The sequence below is a fragment of the Leptodactylus fuscus genome, chromosome 8 (genome assembly GCF_031893055.1).
Source record: "Leptodactylus fuscus isolate aLepFus1 chromosome 8, aLepFus1.hap2, whole genome shotgun sequence".
NCBI classification, from domain to species: domain Eukaryota; kingdom Metazoa; phylum Chordata; class Amphibia; order Anura; family Leptodactylidae; genus Leptodactylus; species Leptodactylus fuscus.
Genome location: NC_134272.1, coordinates 45,263,055 through 45,283,180, shown reverse-complemented (window position 1 = coordinate 45,283,180; position 20,126 = coordinate 45,263,055). Strand labels below are relative to the sequence as shown.

At 44.9% G+C, this 20,126-nt stretch overlaps 1 protein-coding gene across 1 annotated transcript in view; it reads right to left on the bottom strand.

Moving 5' to 3' along the window:
- TMEFF2 (transmembrane protein with EGF like and two follistatin like domains 2) overlaps window positions 1-20,126 on the bottom strand; it is a 482,652-nt gene that overhangs the window by 80,848 nt on the left and 381,678 nt on the right. The window contains exon 7 of the mRNA XM_075285434.1: window positions 2,622-2,681. Within this exon, the coding sequence (XP_075141535.1) occupies window positions 2,622-2,681 (60 nt within the window). The remainder of the gene's footprint in view (window positions 1-2,621; window positions 2,682-20,126) is intronic.

Sequence of the window (20,126 nt, the reverse complement as noted above, 5' to 3'; positions counted from 1 at the left end):
AATAAATATATACTAAACCTAGCAACATTGCTAAAAGGAACTACATTAGAATGTATACTTCATCATTGGAAGAAATCGGATAGAATAAACTATTAGAGATGAGCGAACACTAAAATGTTCGAGGTTCGAAATTCGATTCGAACAGCCGCTCACTGTTCGAGTGTTCGAATGGGTTTCGAACCCCATTATAGTCTATGGGGAACATAAACTCGTTAAGGGGGAAACCCAAATTCGTGTCTGGAGGGTCACCAAGTCCACTATGACACCCCAGGAAATGATACCAACACCCTGGAATGACACTGGGACAGCAGGGGAAGCATGTCTGGGGGCATAAAAGTCACTTTATTTCATGGAAATCCCTGTCAGTTTGCGATTTTCGCAAGCTAACTTTTCCCCATAGAAATGCATTGGCCAGTGCTGATTGGCCAGAGTACGGAACTCGACCAATCAGCGCTGGCTCTGCTGGAGGAGGCGGAGTCTAAGATCGCTCCACACCAGTCTCCATTCAGGTCCGACCTTAGACTCCGCCTCCTCCGGCAGAGCCAGCGCTGATTGGCCGAATTCCGTACTCTGGCCAATCAGCACTGGCTAATGCATTGTATTGGCGTGATGAAGCAGTGCTGAATGTGTGTGCTTAGCACACACATTCAGCTCTACTTCATCGGGCTAATAGAATGCATTGGCCAATCAGCGCTGGCCAATGCATTCTATTAGCTTGATGAAGCAGAGTGTGCACAAGGGTTCAAGCGCACCCTCGGCTCTGATGTAGCAGAGCCGAGGGTGCACAAGGGTTCAAGCGCACCCTCGGCTCTGATGTAGCAGAGCCAAGGCTGCACAAGGGTTCAAGCCCACCCTCGGCTCTGATGTAGCAGAGCCGAGGGTGCACAAGGGTTCAAGTGCACCCTCGGCTCTGCTACATCAGAGCCGAGGGTGCGCTTGAACCCTTGTGCAGCCTCGGCTCTGCTACATCAGAGCCGAGGGTGCGCTTGAACCCTTGTGCACACTCTGCTTCATCAAGCTAATAGAATGCATTGGCCAGCACTGATTGGCCAATGCATTCTATTAGCCCGATGAAGTAGAGCTGAATGTGTGTGCTAAGCACACACATTCAGCACTGCTTCATCACGCCAATACAATGCATTAGCCAGTGCTGATTGGCCAGAGTACGGAATTCGGCCAATCAGCGCTGGCTCTGCTGGAGGAGGCGGAGTCTAAGGTCGGACCTGAATGGAGACTGGTGTGGAGCGATCTTAGACTCCGCCTCCTCCAGCAGAGCCAGCGCTGATTGGTCGAGTTCCGTACTCTGGCCAATCAGCGCTGGCCAATGCATCCCTATGGGAAAAAGTTTATCTCACAAAAATCACAATTACACACCCGATAGAGCCCCAAAAAGTTATTTTTAATAACATTCCCCCCTAAATAAAGGTTATCCCTAGCTATCCCTGCCTGTACAGCTATCCCTGTCTCATAGTCACAAAGTTCACATTCTCATATGACCCGGATTTGAAATCCACTATTCGTCTAAAATGGAGGTCACCTGATTTCGGCAGCCAATGACTTTTTCCAATTTTTTTCAATGCCCCCGGTGTCGTAGTTCCTGTCCCACCTCCCCTGCGCTGTTATTGGTGCAAAAAAGGCGCCAGGGAAGGTGGGAGGGGAATCGAATTTTGGCGCACTTTACCACGCGGTGTTCGATTCGATTCGAACATGGCGAACACCCTGATATCCGATCGAACATGTGTTCGATAGAACACTGTTCGCTCATCTCTATAAACTATATCAAACTATTTTACTAACCAGTAACAAAACCCAGATGTCTTTAAGTGAGGATATAAGGGTTCTAGTAAAGTGTAAATTATATTCATACATATCTGAGCGTTATCTCAAGCAGAAAATGTCACCTTTTCTTCCAGCTACTCCTCCTGCTAAATATAATAGAGTGCTATCATGTTCATTGATCTTTGAAGACCTCTCTCCCACTGTCAAAAACTGAATTTTTTCCACCACCATTTTTTCTCATGATTTGATGAAATCCTTTATTTTTAATGTTCAGAAGGATAATTTATTTACTAGAAAATAAAGCGCAGCACATAAATGCAGGCTTACACCTGTATTAAGAGTCACTGGTTAGCTTTTGCAGTTATGTCGGTTCAGCAGTCTGCCATGATGACAGAGGAATTATTGACATTTACTAACAAGAAAACAAGCGCTTTGTGAATATGCTCTTATAATCACCCTGTGATTTTAGAGCTGGGCGCAGTAAGCCGTGTGTTATTATCTCTGATTGCTTCCCATGTAACGCACAACCTTTACTGACCTCGACACCGGCAGACGAAGGCTACACTACATGACCCCTCGGAAAAAAAAAAAAAAAAAAATGATTTTAGCATTGCCATTAATCAATATTTCTCTGACAATCGCTCCCATCATTTAATAGTCACTCAGACATACATAAGGAAATAAGTGGAGCCTTAAACAGGTTTTGCTTGAATATCTTGAGATGCCATTTTTATCTGACTAGAGAGAATCATGTCTTTACTCACTAATGTCCTTCCATATAGGACCCTACAGAATATAACTAATATGGTATAATACTGCAGAATAGAGTTGATTCCACTTACCTGCATAGTCTGTTCGTGCATAATGACTGTCTTCTGATTTTGTTGTTGCTGTTGTGTTTTCTGCAAAAATAATATATTCGTTCTATTAGTAGCTATAAATATATATATTAAGAAACTGCTAGAATTTCACTGAAACGCTCAACCTTTGTCAGTACATGTGATTTATATAAGGCACTTATATAAAAGGAGGTGCAGGTGAATATAAGACACTTATTTGACACTTATATACATTATAATAACAATATAACAATATACATATATATTTAAAAAGAAACGTATAGACACACAATATGTTTATTAAAGCTATATTTCTCCTAGAGTTATCAGACTGAGCTAATATTTTTTCCTAGAAATCTATGGAGAGGGGAGGAGGTGGCTGCTGCTTAGATATCAATACTGTACTGTATAAGACAGGAAACTTTGCTTCTTTATTTAAACAAGTAAAACCCTTCAGAACTACCCACTGATCTAGGAACTTGTGAACACAATTGCACCAAGGAAAATGCATCATATATATACAGTGTTGGCCAAAAGTATTGGCACCCCTGAAATTCTGTCAGATAATACTCATTTTCTTCCAGAAAATGATTGCAATCACAAATTCTTTGGTATTATTATCTTCATTTAATTTGTCTTCAATGGAAAACCACAAAAAGAATTGTCAAAAAGCCAAATTGGATATAATTCCACAGCAAACATAAAAAGGGGGTGGGCAAAAGTATTGACACTGTTTGAAAAATCATGTGATGCTTCTCTAATTTGTGTAATTAACAGCACCTGTTACTTACATGAGGCACCTAACAGGTGGTGGCAATAACTAAATCACAGTTGCAGCCAGTTGAAATGGATTAAAGTTGACTCAACCTCTGTCCTGTGTTCTTGTGTGTACCACATTGAGCATAGAGAAAAGAAAGAAGACCAAAGAACTGTCTGAGGACTTGAAAAGCAAAATTGCGAGGAAACATGAGCAATCTCAAGGCTACAAATCCATCTCCAAAGACCTGAATGTTCCTGTGTCTACCGTGCGCAGTGTCATCAAGAAGTTTAAAGCCCATGTCACTGTGGCTAACCTCCCTAGATGTGGACGGAAAAGAAAAATTGACGAGAGATTTCAACGCAAGATTGTGCGGATGGTGGATAAAGAACCTCGACTAACATCCAAACAAGTTCAAGCTGCCCTGCAGTCCGAGGGTACAACAGTGTCAACCCGTACTATCCGTTGGCATCTAAATGAAAAGGGACTGTATGGTAGGATACCCAGGAAGACCCCACTTCTTACCCAGAGACAAAATTTACCTGAGAAAGCCAAAAACATTTTGGAAGAATGTTCTCTGGTCAGATGAGACAAAAGTAGAGCTTTTTGGGAAAAGGCATCAACAGTTTACAGGAAAAAAAAAGAGGCCTTCAAAGAAAAGAACACGGTCCCTACAGTCAAACATGGCGGAGGTTCCCTGATGTTTTGGGGTTGCTTTGCTGCCTCTGGCACTGGACTGCTTGACCGTGTGCATGGCATTATGAAGTCTGAAGACTACCAACAAATTTTGCAGCATAATAAAGGGCCCAGTGTGAGAAAGCTGGGTCTCCTTCAGAGGTCATGGGTCTTCCAGCAGGACAATGACCCAAAACACACTTCAAAAAGCACTAGAAAATGGTTTGAGAGAAAGCACTTTAGACTTCTAAAGTGGCCAGCAATGATTCCAGACGTGAATCCCATAGAACACCTGTGGAGAGATCTCTTGGTGGCAGTTTGGAGAAGGCCCCCTTCACATCTCAGGGACCTGGAGCAGTTTGCCAAAGAAGAATTGTCTAAAATTCCAGCAGAGCATTGTAAGAAACTCATTGATGGTTACTGGAAGCGGTTGTTCTCAGTTATTTTGTCTAAAGGTTGTGCTACCAAGTATTAGGCTGAGGGTGCCAATACTTTTATCCAGCCCATTTTTGGAGTTTTGTGTAAAATGATCAATGATTTGACTTTTTTTTTCATTCTCTTTTGTGTTTTTTCATTGCAAGCAAAATAAATGAAGATATTAATACCAAAGAGTTTGTGCTTGCAATCATTTTCTGGAAGACAATGAGTATTATCTGACAGAATTGCTGGGGTGCCAATACTTTTGGCCAACACTTTATAATATAAAGTGAAAGTCCAGAGTCTCAGTTTCTTACATTGTTCATATAATGTATATTGTAGTCATACAAACAATATTTCGTACCAGACTCAAAAAGGGCATTTAATCTCCAAAGAGATTTACGGAAATGTTAACAAAATCTACACCAGAAAATGGAAAAGTACACATCAATAGCAGATGAGTGGGGCCTGACTCCTGAAGCTGCCATACTGGAATGTAACTACAGATATGTCTACCTCTATCCACCTTTTCAAAATTGATGGCCTATCCTTTTATACCAATTTTACATCAGCAGCAGTGTGGTTGTCAGGATCCTTTGTGACATTTTCGGGGGGGGGGGGGGATAGTTCTTGTCATTGCCATCTTTCCTGGTTTAGACATAATGGCACACCAAGAAATTCATCCCAACACGGGGAACTAGGTCTTAAACCAGTTTATTCCACAGGTTGCACCTGAGAACAAAACCCAAAAAAACGAAAGTCCTAGCCTTGTTCAGGAGATAACTAAGCAGAAAATAGTCCCTGGACTAGGCTGAACTTATCTTAGGCCAGTCAAACACAGTCACAATGTGAACAGCAACCTCTTATACTTGAACTTGTCCATAATTCCAAAAGTGTCTCCTCAGGGAGATGTGTTCTTTCTCCTTCCCCAGGCTGACAGACATGTCTGAGTCCTGAACACCTTGATTCAGGAGTCTTCTTAGGACACCTAATAAGGTTTATTAAGAAACCCAAAATCTTGGACTGCCCTACTAGATGGAAGGAACTTTCTCTTTTCCTTCCATTCTGACAAATCAGCCATGTTGCAAGTTCTACACACAGTGAAAGGGAGAAATAGTCACTTTCTTTATGAAGACACCCTCTTATTTTCATATTTTTCACTAGAAACCTGCCCCTTTATAGCTGCACTGCCACAACTTGTGATTCAGTTGCTTTCACAGACATACAGCTCCTGGCATTATCTGCGTTCCTGGTACTCTGCTGCTAACTCGCCATATTCTTGATAGCGGCAGTTATAGGTTCTGCAACTATCTGCCATTCATATATATGGGGCACCAATGTAGTGCCCACAAAAATAAGGTGATTGAGCCTGTAAACAATGTCGGGAGCTGCCCTCCTGGGGAAACAACTGATCTGAGGGGATCCTGACACATGCACCCCCACCAATCTAAAAGTGATGGTTATTTTAAAGAGGAGTTCTAAGGAATTTTTTTATTATTATATATTTCTGGAAGAAGTGAGTACTGTTTATTATAGTTATAGGCCCACTAGAAGTTTTAAATAATAATAAAAAAGAGTCTTGGAATATTCCTTTAACCAGACCCTTTACTTGGCTGGGACTGAGCTTGCAGGAACTCCCTGGTTACTACACAATATAACGATCTGCATAAACAGCTGGCCAACAAGAGTGAAACCCTCCCCCCCATCTCCTATTGATGACCTATCCTGTACTTATTGACAACACCTTTAATTCTATACTGATGTGTCCATCTGTAACATCCGGCCGCATGCTGCGGCGCAGGAGATGTGTTCGGTTGTGAATTTTTTCCGTTTGGTTCTCCTTGCTCTGTCTGAACACTGCCCTATTCTTTCACCTTGGTGATTGATTTTCCACCACACCCATCTCCTTCACCTTCAGTTTGCTCTGATCCTCTAGAGGTTAATCTGGCCGTGCCCTGTGATTGACAGCTGCCTTCCTGTCAACTCCATGGGCGGGTTCTTCCTCCCTATTTAAACTTGGTTCCTGTTCACACCGGCGCTTGTTATTGCCGTGCGCATACCTGCTCTGACTGTTGCTGTTTTTGATTACTCTATTATACTTGGGTCGCAGCAAAGTTAATGGTGTAGCACCCACACACGGGTAGCCTGAGTTTAGACACAGCCAGTGGTACCTCCCCTCTTCGTTGGTGTGACATTAGGTCAGTATCCTCGGAGGGGTGAGGGATCATTCCACTGAGCTCACGCATGTGTGTCTTGCTCTGACTTTAAACCTGTGAGTTTTGGTGCACATCGTATATATTACTAGGGAGGTAGAGAGAAAATAACGGCAGGGCTTATATATGCAGTAGCCTTTCCTCTCCCCCTAGAGACATTTGTCTGATTTTATATGGTGGATTGTGCACGATTTTTTTCACTTTTTTTTTGGTGTGTCAATTTTATGGTCTAGAAATAAAAGTGAAGTTTTATATTTATATATTATTCCACTGGTGGATGTGTCAATCCCCCTGCAGTGAAACTCTATTATACTTGACCTTTGGCTTTCCTCACTGACTTCTCTTTTTGGACTCCGATTTGGTACTGTATTGCCCGACTGTTACTGACCCTTGGCTAAGTTGACTTCCCATTGTTGTTGTTCGTCTTGTCTGTGTTTTGTGTGTCACTTACTCAGGGAGGGACTGTCCTCGTGGTTGCCGCCTATTACGTAGGATAGGGCCTGGCAATAGGAAGGGAGAGCGTGGGGCATAGCCTAGGGCTCACTGTCTCTTGTGTCCCCGTTCCAGGGTCCCCTAACACCATCCTTATCTTTTCTCTCAGAAGACATGTTTAGATGTGTGTAACAATAGATAAGCAGCTTTTCGCTTTATGATATCATAAAGTGATATATCACCTATCCAATATAATTCTATGTGCCACCACCCAGTAGTTGGGTTGTCAATTGCAGTCAGTAAGGGGCTTTGCTAACATATCACATGTTACATGTGACTTGCTACATGAGAAATTTGACCCTTTAACCAATTTAGAGACATGTTAATGGTGAACACTAAAGATGAGCGAACACTAAAATGTTCGAGGTTTGAAATTCGATTCGAACAGCCGCTCAATGTTCGTGTGTTCGAACGGGTTTCGAACCCCATTATAGTCTATGGGGAACAGATACTCGTTAAGGGGGAAACCCAAATCTGTGTCTGGAGGGTCACCAAGTCCACTATGACACCCCAGGAAATGATGCCAACACCTCTGGAATGACACTGGGACAGCAGGGGAAGCATGTCTGGGGGCATCTAACACACCAAGGACCCTCTATTACCCCAACATCACAGCCTAACAACTACACACTTTACACACTCAAAAAAACCTCTATCAAAGTGGGAAAATACCTGGAAACCTTCTTTACTCCCAAAATGGATGGACACAAACCCCAATTTAAGCTCAACAAACAGTAACAACCACCCCTTTAAATCACGTTCCCCATGACAACCACAAATGGAATAGGCAATGGGAATTCCAAAAGCCCTCACCCTTAACTGTCATTTTGAGTGTGTGTGTGTGTGTGTGTGTGTGTGTGTGTGTGTGTGTGTGTGATGTGGTAAGACCTTCCAAAATTCACTTTTCTAGCACTTAACATGAGCCCTTCCAAACAAAGTTACAGGACCTTAAGCTGAGCTACCAGCAGAGATTGAGGCCCTTGGCATGAGTAGAGCCTTGCACCAGCAGTGTTTTTGGCACTTAGGGTGAGTTGAGCCTTGTACCAGCGTGTGTCCCTTAACATCAGGTGGGCCCTAAGTTCTGCGCTTTGCACAAAAGTTCCACATTAACTAGGCTGAATGGTACAAAGATTAGTAGGCCCGAGAACCAGGAACAGGTCTTGCAATGGCTGTCGGATAACGCTTAAAGCACATTGTCCACCAGCCAGTCAGCTTCTACCTCCTCTTACCCAACAGTCTTGTCCTCCTTCCACCCAAAATTCCCAATCTTCCCAGAACAATAACCCCAACTGTCCCTGCTCCCCAGAGCTGTTCTCCCTTCCTTTGACTGTACCGCAACCTGCCCCTCCATTTCGCGATTCCACGGACCTAACAGACGAGTATCTGTGTCCAGATGCTCAAACACTAGAGTCTCCTCCATTCCATCTCCGGTCGATTTGGTGGCGGATGACCAGCAACCCACCCTCATCGACGACGATGAGACGCAGTTCCTGTCAGGGCAGCCAGTTGACATGCGCATTGTGCAGGAGGAGGAGGCGAGACAGGAGTTGGAAGAGGAGGTGGTGGACGACGAGGACACCGACCCCACCTGGACAAGGCGGATGTCAAGCTGGGAAAGTAGTGTGGATGTTGAGGCAGGTGCAGCACCAAAAAGGGTAGCTAGAGGCAGAGACATGTCCAGAGGCAGAGGTCAGCTGCTTTGCCGAAGCCAGGCCAGACCCGGAATGTCCGAAGATGTTCCCTTTTGTACCCAGCCCAGAAAAACTCCCCCATCGAGGGCACGTTTCTTGAAGGTGTAGAGTTTTTTCAAGGAATGCGCCGAGGACAGATATAGTGTCGTCTACACAATTTGCCTCTCGAAATCAAGTAGGGGCCCTGAGAAGAGCAACCTGTCCACCACTTCAATGCACCGTCATTTGGAATCCAAGCAATGGAATCAGTGGCAGGCAGCAACGGCAGGACAAACGTCGCCCGCCGTTCATGCCACTGCCTCTGCTCACAGTGCTGGCGATGCACTCCAGAGGACGAGCCAGGACATCACTTCATCTGCCTCCGCCACTTTGTTGACTTCTCCCTCATCCTCCCCTGTTTCTGTCTTATCTCCTTCTCCTGCACCATCAAAGGCACCATCAGGCGCTTCTTTACAACAACCCACCATCTCTCAGACATTGGAGCGCCGGCAGAAATACACCGCTAACCTCCCACCCACGCAAGCCTAGAACGCCAACATAGCTAAACTGCTGGCCCAGGAGAGGTTGGCGTTCCGGCTTGTTGAAACTCCCGCCTTCCCGGACCTGATGGCAACTGTGGCACCTCACTATGCCGTCCCTAGCCGTCACAACTTCTCCTGGTGTGGTGTCCCCACCTTGCACCAGCACGTGTCACTCAACATCAGGTGGGCCCTTAGTTCCGCGCTTTGCTGCAAGGTCCACTTGACCACCGACACTTGGACAAGCGCCTGTGGTCAGGGATGCTGCTTATCTTTAAGGACAGGCAGGGTGAATGTGGTGGAGTCTGGTCCCGGGGTGCAAACTGAGGTACCCTATCTCCTCTCCCAGGCCAAAATTCATGGCAGGAGTAGACTGAAACCCTACGACGCTGCAACCTCCAGACGTCAGCAGGCGGTGCTGAAGCTCATCAGCTTGGGGGACAGACAGCACAGTGCCTCCGAGGTCAGGGATGCCATCCTGGCTGAGATGGCATTTTTTTTTCCCTGCTACACCTGGGGCCTGGCATTTTTACGCCTGTGATAATGGCTGGAACCTGGTAGCGGCTCTGGAGCTTGCCAGCCTCCAACACGTTCCATGTTTGGCCCACGTCTAACCTAGTGGTGCAAAGTTTTTTGAAAACATACCCAAATGTACCAAAGCTACTGTTGAAAATGCGGCGCTTGTGCGCCCACTTTTGCAAGTGCACAGGAGTCGCTGCTAGCCTAAAAACACTCTAGCAAGGCCTACATCTGTCCAAACACAGGCTGTTGTCCGTCATTCACACACGCTGAAACCCTACAATACCATATCTTGAGGAGGGTGTGTGAGCTGCACAGACCTTTGATGGAGTTCCATCTACAAAACCCAAGGGTTCCTCAAAGTCAGCTCCCAAAGTTTCTGCACCATGAGTTTCCAGGGGTGGCAGAGTTATGGCTAGGGGCAGAGGCATGGATAGGGATGATGTCTAGGGGCAAAAGCAGTGTGGATGTGGAGGCAAGCTAAGCAGGAAAAACTGGGGGTACAAGCTAAGGCATGGACTGGGGTGATGTCTAGGGGCAAAAGCAGTGTGGATGTGGAGGCAAGCTAAGCAGGAAAAACTGGGGGTACAAGCTAAGGCATGGACTGGGGTGATGTCTAGGGGCAAAAGCAGTGTGGATGTGGAGGCAAGCTAAGCAGGAAAAACTGGGGGTACAAGCTAAGGCATGGACTGGGGTGATGTCTAGGGGCAAAAGCAGTGTGGATGTGGAGGCAAGCTAAGCAGGGAAAAAGGTGGCTAGAGGCAAAGGGATGTCCAGAGGCAGAAGACAGCTGCATGACAGAAGCTAGACCTGAGCCAGCAAGGCCAAAGATGCCCTCTTTTCTAGCTTCCTTAGAAAAATTACCCCATCGAGGCCACGTTCCTCGCTGGGGGAGATAATTTCTAAATGTATAGGTCGAGGACAAACTGAGTGTGGTTTACACACTTTGCAATGCGACTCCCCATCTCCCAGGCCTTTCATTCCAGGCTAAAGTACAGCACAACCCACCCACATGCCCAAGGCTTCAATGGCCTCATCTCAAAAATTCTGGCCCAGGAGATGTTGGGGTCCCAGCTTGTGGACACTCTGCCCTTTTTGGGCCTGCTGGCTACTGCGCCACCTCACTGTGCCGTCCACACCAGCACTTTTCCCCAAACATGAGGCAGTCCCTAAGTTCAGCGCTTTGCCCAAAAGATCCACGTGACCAGCTACGAATGGACAAGTGCATGCGGACAGGGACGCTACCTTTCAATCTTGGCACAGTGGTTGAATGTACTTGAGGCATGGACCGGGTCGCAAAATGTGGTGGACTGACTTGTCTCCCCACACAACATTCCTGGGAGGAGGGCTGAAACACCACCCTCCTCCGCTGTTAAATTGACCCCAGCTATGAGCTGGAAACGCTGCAACACTGGTGTGGGGAGACGTCAGCGGGCCGTGCTGAAGCTCATCAGCTTGGGGGCCAGACAGCAAACTGCCTACAAAGTGAGTCATGCCATCCTCGATGAGACGGCAATGTGGTTTTTGCCACTGCACCTGGGCCCAGGCATGTTGTCATGTGTGATAATGGCCGTAACCTGGGATTGGCTCTGTAGCTTGGCAGCCTGCAACATATTCCATGCCTGGGCCACGTTTTTAACTCATTGCTGCTAATCATTTTAAAAAGGTACCCCAATGTTCCTGAGCTACTGGTGAAAGTGTGGCGCTTGTGCGGATAGTTTTTAAAGTCTATAGTTGCCGCTGCTAGCCTCTATGCACTCCTACAACGCCTGTACCTGCTGGAACAACGGCTGTTGTGCGACGTCTCCACACTGCTGGCACTAAACATATCATGTGTTGAGCAGAGTGTGTGAGCAGCACAGACCTTTGATGTAGTTCCAACTCCAAAACCCTCGGGTTCGTCAAAGTCAACTCCCTCAGTTGCTCAACCATGAGTGGCCATGGGTGGCAGACTTATGTGAAATCCCATCCCATCCATTGCACTGGACACGAAACATTAGCATGCGCTTAGCACAACTTCGGATATGGCAGCTGCGTTAAGCAGGGTGCAGGGTACAACACAGACCAGGCCCGAGCACCAGGAACAGGTGTTAGAAATACTGCAGCATCCGCCATTTCCTTCCAATTTTGGGGTTTTGGACCCGCCACCGACTTGTCTGGACCTAAGTGGGGATCATGAGACACAGTTGCCATCAGGGCAAGCTGTGGTCATGTGCGGTTTGCAGTAAGGGGCCAGTGCGCAATTGGAAGAGGAGTTGGTGGATGACGAGGCCACCGACCCCACATGGACAGGGGTGATGTCTAGGGGTTAAAGCAGTGTAGATGTAGAGGGAAGCTAAATCAACAAAAAACCTGGGTAGAAGCAAAGGCATAAACTGGGGTGATGTTTAGGGGCTAAAGCAGTGTAGATGTGGAGGGAAGCTAATTCAACAAAAAAAAACAGGGTAGAAGCAAAGGCATAAACTGGGGTGATGTTTAGGGGCTAAAGCAGTGTAGATGTGGAGGGAAGCTAATTCAACAAAAAAAACAGGGTAGAAGCAAAGGCATAAACTGGGGTGATGTTTAGGGGTGAAAGCAGTGTAGATGTGGAGGGAAGCTAAGCAGCAAAAACAGTGGGTAGAAGCAAAGGCATGCAAAACTCTACCCTGTTGGAAGACTTATTCCTAGGTCTGGAACACGTTAATGGCCCCCCTGGACAAATTACTGCTACTCAGGGGCCTAGTGTCACCAGGAGGGACAAGTATAGGCGCATGTTGTGGGAATACCTGGCCGACACCAGCTCTGTCCTCTCCGATCCCTCTGTGCTCTACAGCCTACACTTATTTTCTCATCTTTTTTTCTGCACTGCACATCTCTTGCCTGCTTCCTTTGGGATCTTACAAGTGGTGGTCCACTTCCAAAGATGGTATTTTCACTAGACAGTGTAACAGGAGTAGCTGAGGGATCGCTGTCGTAACCACTTTTTGGCACAAAATTAACTTCCAAAGCCAAATATGGTGCAAGTATATGATGCAAGGACACCTACACACCTATCTCTGACACATTGGGGAGTTCACCCTCATGCGCCCTTTTGGCCTGCACCATCATGCGCCTCTTCCCAGCCACTCCACATTTCCCAAGCTTTTCATTGCAGGCAGAAGTACAACACAACCCACCCCCTGGAGATGTTGGTGTTTGTTTATGCTTCTGGAGACCCAGGCCTTCCGTCAGCAGATGGCAGCTGGGGCACCTCCCTATGCTGGGCCTAGCCGTTACTACTTCTCTTGGTGTGCTGTCCCTGCCTTGCGCCTGCATGTGTCCCATAACATCAGTCGGGCCCAGAGCTCTGCGCTTTGCTGCAAGGTCCACTTGACCACCGACACATGGACAAGCGCCTGTGGTCAGGGATGCTGCAGTGCTTATCTTTAATGACAGGCAGGGTGAATGTGGTGGAGACTGGTCCCCGGTGCAAACTGGGGTGGCCTATCTCCTCTCCCAGGCCAAAATTCATGGCAGGAGTAGACTGAAACCCTACGATGCTGCAACCCCCACCCCAGCTACTAGCGGAAAACACTGTAACACTGGCATGGGGAGATGTCAGCAGGCCGTGCTGAAACTGATCAGCTTGGGGGACAGACAGCACAGTGCCTCCGAGGTCAGGGATGCCATCCTGGCTGAGATGGCATTTTTTTTTCCCTGCTACACCTGGGGCCTGGCATTTTTGCACCTGTGATAATGGCTGGAACCTGGTAGCAAATCTGGAGCTTGCCAGACTCAAACACGGTCCACGCATGGCCCACGTTTTCCAACTTGTTGGTGCCATGTTTCTTTGAAACCTACACCATTGTGCCTGATATACAGGTCAAAGTGGGGCCATTTTCGTAAGTGAGAACTAGCCTCTGCTAGGCAGAAAACATTCAGAGCACACTCCTCTCATCTTCGCACCGTTGGCTGGCGGAGGAAGACGAGGGGGTTGGAGTGGCATCTGATGTCCCTGTCCCACACGAGGCTAGAGGGTGCACTTCAGTGCATCCCATTGCTTCACCACAAATGGTGTGAAGGGGAGTGGAAAATGGAGGAAATGGAGAGTGACCCTTACAGTTGGGGCCAGCAAAGGCATGCCAAGTAACACACTGGCACACATGGCTGACTTCATCTTGGGTTGCTTTTCAACACATATTTCACATCATGAAGAACAAATAATACTGGATTTTTACAAGCCTCGAACCCCGGTCTAGGTCTAATGTCTGTTCCTTTCTTATATTAGGGGAGAGGGAAAAAAAATTACTTCAGTGATACATTTAGCGTACATAGACTGACTATTAATGTGTATCCCACTTAGTGTTGTTAGGGTTACACACCGTCACAACCTGGCTAAAGCTTCTATAGCTGTTAATAAAGTCAACATAACTTTACGGTATCCAAAAAGACAGCTGGTACCGACAGAGAGCAAGACAAATGTCAACCAAAGCTGTGAGCTCTGAACACCCACAGTGACTTTGGCGTCATCATCATTATAAGGGAGCGGGTGGTAATAAATAACTTGGCAGTGCCTAAAACCCAAAAAGCTTATACAACTATATTTACATTAAGATACACAAATGACACTTTTCAGTAGCATGTCATGAGACAAGCTGATAAGATCTTCCTTTGTGCAGTGCTATTTGAAAGTTAAACGCTGCCTTTATTTTAATTCTGGAGAAGGTGCAGACATTAGATTTAGAACATGTTGTCTTCATTGTCCAAATCCTCTATATAGGTAACGTGTTTTTCGGGCCGAGCTGTCTGGGAACGAGCTGGTGCAGCACTGACAACCTGGGTGAATATGGCAAGAGCCTGAGATGTAGGGTGAATGAATCCCCAAATTATTTGGGGAATTTCCACTCAGAAACTGGCACTATACACCAGTAGCAAAAATTGTGGGTGCACGTAACCCCAATATATTCTTTGAATTACCAGTCAGAAACTGGCACTATATAGCAGTAGCAAAAATTGTGGGTGCACATAACCCCAATATATTCTTTGAATTCCCAGTCAGACAATGGCACTATATACCAGTAGCAAAAATTGTGGGTGCACGTAACCCCCATATATTCTTTGAATTCCCAGTCAGACAATGGCACTATATACCAGTAGCAAAAATTGTGGGTGCACATAACCCCAATATAGTCTTTGAATTCCCAGTGAGACAATGGCACTATATACCAGTAGCAAAAATTGTGGGTGCACGTAACCCCAATATATTCTTTGAATTACCAGTCAGAAACTGGCACTATATAGCAGTAGCAAAAATTGTGGGTGCACATAACCCCAATATATTCTTTGAATTCCCAGTCAGACAATGGCACTATATACCAGTAGCAAAAATTGTGGGTGCACGTAACCCCAATATATTCTTTGAATTCCCAGTCAGACAATGGCACTATATACCAGTAGCAAAAATTGTGGGTGCACATAACCCCAATATATTCTTTGAATTCCCAGTCAGACAATGGCACTATATACCAGTAGCAAAAATTGTGGGTGCACATAACCCCAATATATTCTTTGAATTCCCAGTGAGACAATGGCACTATATACCAGTAGCAAAAATTGTGGGTGCACGTAACCCCAATATATTCTTTGAATTACCAGTCAGAAACTGGCACTATATAGCAGTAGCAAAAATTGTGGGTGCACATAACCCCAATATATTCTTTGAATTCCCAGTCAGACAATGGCACTATAAAGCAGTAGCAAAAATTGTGGGTGCACGTAACCCCCATATATTCTTTGAATTCCCAGTCAGACAATGGCACTATATACCAGTAGCAAAAATTGTGGGTGCACATAACCCCAATATATTCTTTGAATTCCCAGTCAGACAATGGCACTATATACCAGTAGCAAAAATTGTGGGTGCACATAACCCCAATATATTCTTTGAATTCCCAGTGAGACAATGGCACTATATACCAGTAGCAAAAATTGTGGGTGCACGTAACCCCCATATATTCTTTGAATTCCCAGTCAGACAATGGCACTATATACCAGTAGCAAAAATTGTGGGTGCACATAACCCCAATATATTCTTTGAATTCCCAGTCAGACAATGGCACTATATACCAGTAGCAAAAATTGTGGGTGCACGTAACCCCAATATATTCTTTGAATTACCAGTCAGAAACTGGCACTATATAGCAGTAGCAAAAATTGTGGGTGCACATATCCCCAATAAATTCTTTGAATTCCCAGTGAGACAATGGCACTATATACCAGTAGCAAAAATTGTGGGTGCACGTAACCCCCATATATTCTTTGAATTCCCAGTCAGACAATGGCACTATATACCAGTAGCAAAAATTGTGGGTGCACGTAACCCCAATATATTCTTTGAATTCCCAGTCAGACAATGGCACTATATACCAGTAGCAAAAATTGTGGGTGCACATAACCCCAATATATTCTTTGAATTCCCAGTCAGACAATGGCACTATATACCAGTAGCAAAAATTGTGGGTGCACATAACCCCAATATATTCTTTGAATTCCCAGTGAGACAATGGCACTATATACCAGTAGCAAATATTGTGGGTGCACGTAACCCCAATATATTCTTTGAATTACCAGTCAGAAACTGGCACTATATAGCAGTAGCAAAAATTGTGGGTGCACATAACCCCAATATATTCTTTGAATTCCCAGTCAGACAATGGCACTATATAGCAGTAGCAAAAATTGTGGGTGCACGTAACCCCCATATATTCTTTGAATTCCCAGTCAGACAATGGCACTATATACCAGTAGCAAAAATTGTGGGTGCACATAACCCCCATATATTCTTTGAATTCCCAGTCAGACAATGGCACTATATACCAGTAGCAAAAATTGTGGGTGCACATAACCCCAATATATTCTTTGAATTCCCAGTCAGACAATGGCACTATATACCAGTAGCAAAAATTGTGGGTGCACGTAACCCCAATATATTCTTTGAATTACCAGTCAGAAACTGGCACTATATAGCAGTAGCAAAAATTGTGGGTGCACATAACCCCAATAAATTCTTTGAATTCCCAGTGAGACAATGGCACTATATACCAGTAGCAAAAATTGTGGGTGCACGTAACCCCCATATATTCTTTGAATTCCCAGTCAGACAATGGCACTATATACCAGTAGCAAAAATTGTGGGTGCACATAACCCCAATATATTCTTTGAATTCCCAGTGAGACAATGGCACTATATACCAGTAGCAAAAATTGTGGGTGCATGTAACCCCAATATATTCTTTGAATTCCCAGTCAGACAATGGCACTATATACCAGTAGCAAAAATTGTGGGTGCACATAACCCCAATATATTCTTTGAATTCCCAGTCAGACAATGGCACTATATACCAGTAGCAAAAATTGTGGGTGCACGTAACCCCAATATATTCTTTGAATTACCAGTCAGAAACTGGCACTATATAGCAGTAGCAAAAATTGTGGGTGCACATAACCCCAATAAATTCTTTGAATTCCCAGTGAGACAATGGCACTATATACCAGTAGCAAAAATTGTGGGTGCACGTAACCCCCATATATTCTTTGAATTCCCAGTCAGACAATGGCACTATATACCAGTAGCAAAAATTGTGGGTGCACATAACCCCAATATATTCTTTGAATTCCCAGTGAGACAATGGCACTATATACCAGTAGCAAAAATTGTGGGTGCATGTAACCCCAATATATTCTTTGAATTCCCAGTCAGACAATGGCACTATATACCAGTAGCAAAAATTGTGGGTGCACATAACCCCAATATATTCTTTGAATTACCAGTCAGACTATGGCACTATATACCAGTAGCAAAAATTGTGGGTGCACATAACCCCAATATATTCTTTGAATTCCCAGTGAGACAATGGCACTATATACCAGTAGCAAAAATTGTGGGTGCACGTAACCCCCATATATTCTTTGAATTCCCAGTCAGACAATGGCACTATATACCAGTAGCAAAAATTGTGGGTGCACATAACCCCAATATATTCTTTGAATTCCCAGTGAGACAATGGCACTATATACCAGTAGCAAAAATTGTGGGTGCACGTAACCCCAATATATTCTTTGAATTACCAGTCAGAAACTGGAACTATATAGCAGTAGCAAAAATTGTGGGTGCACATAACCCCCATATATTCTTTGAATTCCCAGTGAGACAATGGCACTATATAGCAGTAGCAAAAATTGTGGGTGCACGTAACCCCAATATATTCTTTGAATTCCCAGTCAGACAATGGCACTATATAGCAGTAGCAAAAATTGTGGGTGCACATAACCCCAATATATTCTTTGAATTCCCAGTCAGAAACTGGCACTATATACCAGTAGCAAAAATTGTGGGTGCACGTAACCCCTATATATTCTTTGAATTCCCAGTGAGACAATGGCACTATATACCAGTAGTAAAAATTGTGGGTGCACGTAACCCCAATATATTCTTTGAATTCCCAGTCAGACAATGGCACTATATACCAGTAGCAAAAATTGTGGGTGTATATAGCCCCAATTCTATTGCTAGGGGACTTGCAGGGTATTTCTGAGGTGAAGGTGGGGGGGCACACCATTGGAATGGGGATTTGGGGTGTATATATGGGGTATACGGGAATACACTGTCAGTGTGTTCCATTCAGGATCCTGGGAAAGCTGGGTTGCGGCGATTGAGCCCGTCAGTGCCACGTTACACTGACAAGCTTCTCCCTGGAATTGAAGTGATATGTAACCCCAATATATTCTTTGAATTCCCAGTGAGACAATGGCACTATATGGCAGTAGCAAAAATAGTGGGTGTATATAGCCCCAATTCTATTGCTAGGGGACTTGCAGGGTATTTCTGGGGTGAAGGTGGGGGGGCACACCGTTGGAACGGGTATCGGGGGTATATATCGGGTATACAGGAATACACTGTCAGTGTATTCCATTCAGGATCCTGGGAAAGCTGGGTTGCGGCGATTGAGCCCGTCAGTGCCACGTTACACTGACAAGCTTCTCCCTGGAATTTAGCTCTTATAAGAGCTGTTGGTTGTCTTCTCCTTCCTATCCTAGCCTGTCCCTGCCTACCCAGAATCTAAGCCCTAGCTAACTGGACGGAAACCTCCGTCCCCGGTGAATTGCAAGCTCAGAATGACGCAAAGCTGGGCGTCGCTGTTCTTTTAAATTAGAGGTCACATGTTTTCGGCAGCCAATGGGTTTCGCCTACTTTTTTCAACGTCACCAGTGTCGTAGTTCCTGTCCCACCTACCCTGCGCTGTTATTGGAGCAAAAAAGGCGCCAGGGAAGGTGGGAGGGGAATCGAGTAATGGCGCACTTTACCACGCGGTGTTTGATTCGATTCGAACATGCCGAACAGCCTAATATCCGATCGAACATGAGTTCGATAGAACACTGTTCGCTCATCTCTAGTGAACACATCTAATAATTAAAAAAAAACCTTAGAAAGTACTAACAATGGTAAATATTACCAAAAATAATCAATACATGACAAATCCATAAGTGTCTATGCTCCTATTTGCTGCCGTATTCAACTTAAGGAACATTTTGTTCCATCTATGGAGACGAGACAAAAATAACTCCATGTCTAGATGCAGAGAGCAAATATATAGTTCTAATCCTCTGTTTGTCATCTGAGTCTCCCATAATGTAGAAAGCAAGGACTTTGCAAAGTAGTATATAACATCTTACGAATCAAGAATCGCATCTGCTGACTCCATGTCAATACTAAAGCATCACGGCTCGCCGGTAAATATTGCAGTACTGAAAGTGGCAATGAAACTAATAATAATTTTACCCTTGTATTATGGGCTGATAACACTGATGGATTTACCAAGCTGTTGCTGTATTTACAGCTCCTGTAAATTCCCAATAAAATCTGACAGCTAAAATGCCAGATAGAAGATATGCTGCTTAAAATGTGTCCACTTGACCTCGTGCTGTTAAAAGTTCATTGCATTTCTAATGCTCAAATGTGTATTACAAATCAGGGTTTTTATTTACTGCTCAAGCCATGTGAAAAAAGGAAAACATATGACCTTTCTTAGGGCCACGGGGTTCATTTTACATTATTGATGTACAAGTCCCAGTTTAGATGTTATGAAGGCAGGTTAAATAAAAAGGTTATACCGATGTAAAGAAAAGGCAAATATTCCTTCTGTTCATGCCTGGCTGATTGCTATTGTGCTAATTGCTATTATTATAATGACATTTGCAGCAATGACAAT